The 3,923-nt window shown below is 40.8% G+C and overlaps 2 protein-coding genes across 2 annotated transcripts; one reads left to right on the forward strand and one right to left on the reverse strand.

The window, feature by feature from the left end:
• Window positions 1-226: 226 nt before the first annotated feature.
• LOC111373295 (SPX domain-containing protein 4-like) lies at window positions 227-1,556 on the forward strand (the record flags this gene model as incomplete). The annotated part of the gene is made up of 2 exons (XM_022995803.1): window positions 227-470; window positions 870-1,556. Coding segments are annotated over 2 exons (735 nt in total), but the record flags the coding sequence as incomplete, so codon positions are not given.
• A 112-nt stretch (window positions 1,557-1,668) lies between these two features.
• LOC111373294 (uncharacterized protein At5g39570-like) lies at window positions 1,669-3,404 on the reverse strand. Its single transcript, XM_022995802.1, has 3 exons — window positions 2,823-3,404; window positions 2,372-2,786; window positions 1,669-1,949 (listed from the first exon to the last, which is right to left on the reverse strand). The coding sequence occupies exons 1-3, from the start codon at window positions 3,344-3,346 to the stop codon at window positions 1,851-1,853; spliced, it is 1,038 nt and encodes a 345-aa protein (XP_022851570.1). The 5' UTR covers window positions 3,347-3,404; the 3' UTR covers window positions 1,669-1,850.
• Window positions 3,405-3,923: the final 519 nt, after the last annotated feature.

Consider the following 3,923-nt stretch of genomic DNA (forward strand, 5'->3'; position numbering starts at 1 on the left):
GAGGTTTGTCGGATGATAATAGCTAACCTCTATTTCAGAATGGAAACTAGTAAACTCAATGCTCTAAGGTGCATCAGTTTTGCGAACTTTTCAGCTTGTTTTTATCATTTATTTGTCAATTAAAATCTTGATTGTTGAATTCCTTTTGGCGCCGTTTATTCCATACCTGTTAAAATTGCTGTAAAGAGGTAAAATTATTGTAGAACATATATCTCTTGGTTAGTAAATCACACGGGAATCATCATTTTGGTGCAGACCACAAAAATATGTCGATTTGGCACTTCATTCATTAGCTTTCTTGCAGGAGTTGAAGGAAAGAATTGAAAGAGTGAAGGAAAAAGGCAGTGGAGACGGTGTCTTCAGATCAGATACTGAATTTAGCGAAGAGATAATGGACATACGCAAAGACTTTGTTGCCATTCATGGGGAAATGGTTCTTCTGAAAAATTATAGCTCTCTTAATTTTGCTGGTAAAGAAGCTGCTTCGTTATTGTTTTTCTATGATTATTTATTACAGGTTGCACCTGGGAATGGCGGTTCCCGGGTTTTTTCTGAAAATATAGCTTCATATACCTTGATTTTCTTTGTATTAAAAGCATGTTAGTCTAAGCTTAAAAGAAAGTAGAAATTGCATTTTTTTTTTTGGTTTCCTTACATGCTTCGATTTGCTTAATTTTTCTTAGTTTTAAGCAAATAAAATTCTCTTAGCATACTGTGAAAAAGTTGACTTTGCTTATTTACAGCTTTGGCCAATAAAAGATTTATTTATTCTAAAACTTGTTACTTGTGAGTTATGTTTTAATCTTAGCAAACATGCTCTTACTTGCCCAATTTGTGAACTCTGAAATATATTTTGCACATTTGATTAGGTCTTCTTAAGATTTTGAAGAAATATGATAAAAGAACCAGGGGATTATTACGCCTTCCTTATACACAGCTTGCTGTTCATCAGCCTTTCTTCACCACTGAACCCCTCACTCGATTAGTCCACGAGTGCGAGGAAAATCTCGAGCTCCTCTTCCCGCAAGAAGCTGAGGTTGTTGAGTCGACTTCCATTGCACAAGATAAGACGGACATAATTCCTAGGAGCCCTTCAAGTGATTGCCTCGAGACAACCTTGTCGCTTGGGGAGGAAACCGTAGAAATATACCGGAGCACCCTTGCAGCAATCAGAGCTATAAAGAGCCTTAAAAAGGCGAGCTCTACTTATAATCCATTATCGTTTTCAACTCTTTTTGGAAGCGTGGGTAATGACATTACAGGTGCTGTAACGGCTGAAAACTCGCCCTCTGATTCTTTTGCGACCTTGCAAAACCGGGACGAAACGAATGAAGACGATGCTGCCAACGCTTCCAAATAGAGATATAACTTTTTGGTTATGAATTGGCCTTGGCCTTGGCCTTTCCAATGAAATATTTTGTTCATGATTTGCAATAAGCTTCCAACTAAATGTAGTGTAGTGCAGGATTGAAGTGTGATTACATTTTTGTTGGATGTAAATGTGTGAAACATATTTCTTTGTTCTAATTTATATTTAAATTATTTTACAATGTTGACATTGTGAAGTTGGGCTATATTTACAGGGCATTGAGATTTGTAATTTATCTTCAGACACTTCAAATATTTGGCATCTTCGTGCATGTTTATCAGCAGGCGAACAAATATGCATTTAAGAAATACTGTCCCATACAGAGTAATCCATTACCACGTAAAAGCATAAAACTTCACACATCCATAAAACCAAATACACTGAAAAGAACACGTTCCAAGGATAATACACTTATACACCTGCCTTTATTTAGTAGATTAATATGGCAGGAATTCTCTTCACAGGGCCACAAACGTTCAGCTTAATCATCAGAGTGCTTGCGGTGGTGGTGATGGTGATGGTGGTGGTGGTGCTTGTGGCGGCGCTTCTCCTCATCCTCCTCGTCAGAGTTTTCACCACCCTGCAAATGGCAGTTGTCAATATCAGAAAATGAAAAGTTCAGCATCGTAATTAAAGAAATAATCCAGTATTCAGTCTCTTATGTACTCAAACTCATGTTAGCAAGGCTAAAATAAATAAACAAAACCTTAAAAGAGTACTCTTTTCTTGTGGGCTAATGCATCATTACGCACACTTTCTCCCCAACCATTTTAGAACTGAACGCACTTTCAAAATCAGATTCATCAACAGATACATGGACATCAATTTCATTTATCCAAAAAAAAAAATCCCAATCGTGCCAAACCAACATGAGATGTTATCTGATTTATTTAAGCTAGACTACAATTACAAACCCAGATATTTATAGCATTGGATTTGGTCGTGTTTGCATATTATATTTTAAGCAATCGATTAAATTATGCGTGAAGGAGATATGCTTACATATTTCTTGCTGGGCTTCCTGTATTCCTCCTCAGACCTCCCATACTTCTCCTCTCCATACTCAGTCCTTTCGGACTTCCCACCATACCCATAACCCCCACCACCTTCCTCTTCTCCATGGCTAGTCTTCCTTCCATACCCACCTGCTCCATACTCAGACTCCGTCTTCAGCACATAGCCGGACCCATATTCAGAACTTGGCTCCTCGTACTCACTCTTCCTCCCATAAACCACAGGTTCACTATATTCCGACCCGGGTCTTCTGCCGTAACCGGATCCGTACTCCGAAGGGGGTTCCTCGTAATCACTCTTTCTAACATACCCTGATCCGTATTCAGAGGTGGGTTCCTCGAACTGTGGTTTCCTCCCATGGCCGGATCCGTATTCAGAACTGGGTACCTCGTATTTTGGCTCCCGCCCATACCCGGATCCATACTCGGAAAATGGCTCCTCGTACTGCGGTTTCCTACCATAACCAGATACATATTCAGAACCTGGTGCCTGGTACTCTGGTTTTCGACCAAACTCCAACCCGGGCCTCTCGTAAGTGTAACCATATTCAGGTCTTCCAGATCCGAACCCTCCAGGTGGACCACCACCATACTCGCTCCCTCCACCAGGCTGAAACCCATAATTAGGCCTGGGCCCATCATACCCATATCCAACCGGCGGTGGCGCTCCAGCATACACAGGCGGCGCAGGTCGGGGCTTACAACGTACATAGCTCTTGTACTCATTCTCCAGAGCCTCATTAGCATAGGCGGATGGTTCAGCATAGGAGGTGTACTGAAGACGATCATAGTCAAACTCGTCGGAACCAGAGGTGTTGGGATAGCATGTCTCCTCCGACGGCGGAAGTGAGCGGCCGTAAGTCAATGCGATTTCATACCCTCCACCGTACACGGAGGGGTCAAACTTGTCGAAGTCGTCGAGCGCATCGCCAGCGCCGTGGTATCCCTTTGGAAAGTACGACATGATAGAATAGCGCTTCTTTGATTTGGTGGCGGCTTTCAACTAATCAGTGAATTGTGTGTTATCTGTAGCGTGTGCACTAGATTATTTAACTTTTGATGTTACGAGAATGCCCTTGTATTTGACAGACTCGAGGGTAGATGAGAAGGACATTTGGAAGTAATTACCAAGGGAAAAGTCATTTGTACACCATCTTTGATATCTCCTAGTGGACAAAATTTAACTGGTTTAAAAATTATTTATTTTTTAAACTGTCCAATAATATAGTGCCACGTGGCAAAACGATGTACATGTAATATGACCGAATTACTAATTAGTGAATGATGGAGTTAGCCAATATGGTGTTAAGTGGGAGAATACTCTTCTCACAAATGAGCTTGGCTCGCGCTAGAGCGAAAACCTCGTGCAAATTGGCTTGTATACTATCTTGGCCTTGATCATTGCTTTATATGAAGAATAGGAAATTGTTTATTTTTACCTTGCCCTTTACCCTCTGGCGTACATTGTGATGTGGAAAGTGAACTTTTTTGATTTCAAGAAAAAAGAACAAACCTTGGGCCGGGTTTTACAATTCAATAAG

Source organism: Olea europaea, unplaced genomic scaffold, assembly GCF_002742605.1.
Source record: "Olea europaea var. sylvestris unplaced genomic scaffold, O_europaea_v1 scaffold11098, whole genome shotgun sequence".
NCBI classification, from domain to species: Eukaryota; Viridiplantae; Streptophyta; class Magnoliopsida; order Lamiales; family Oleaceae; genus Olea; species Olea europaea.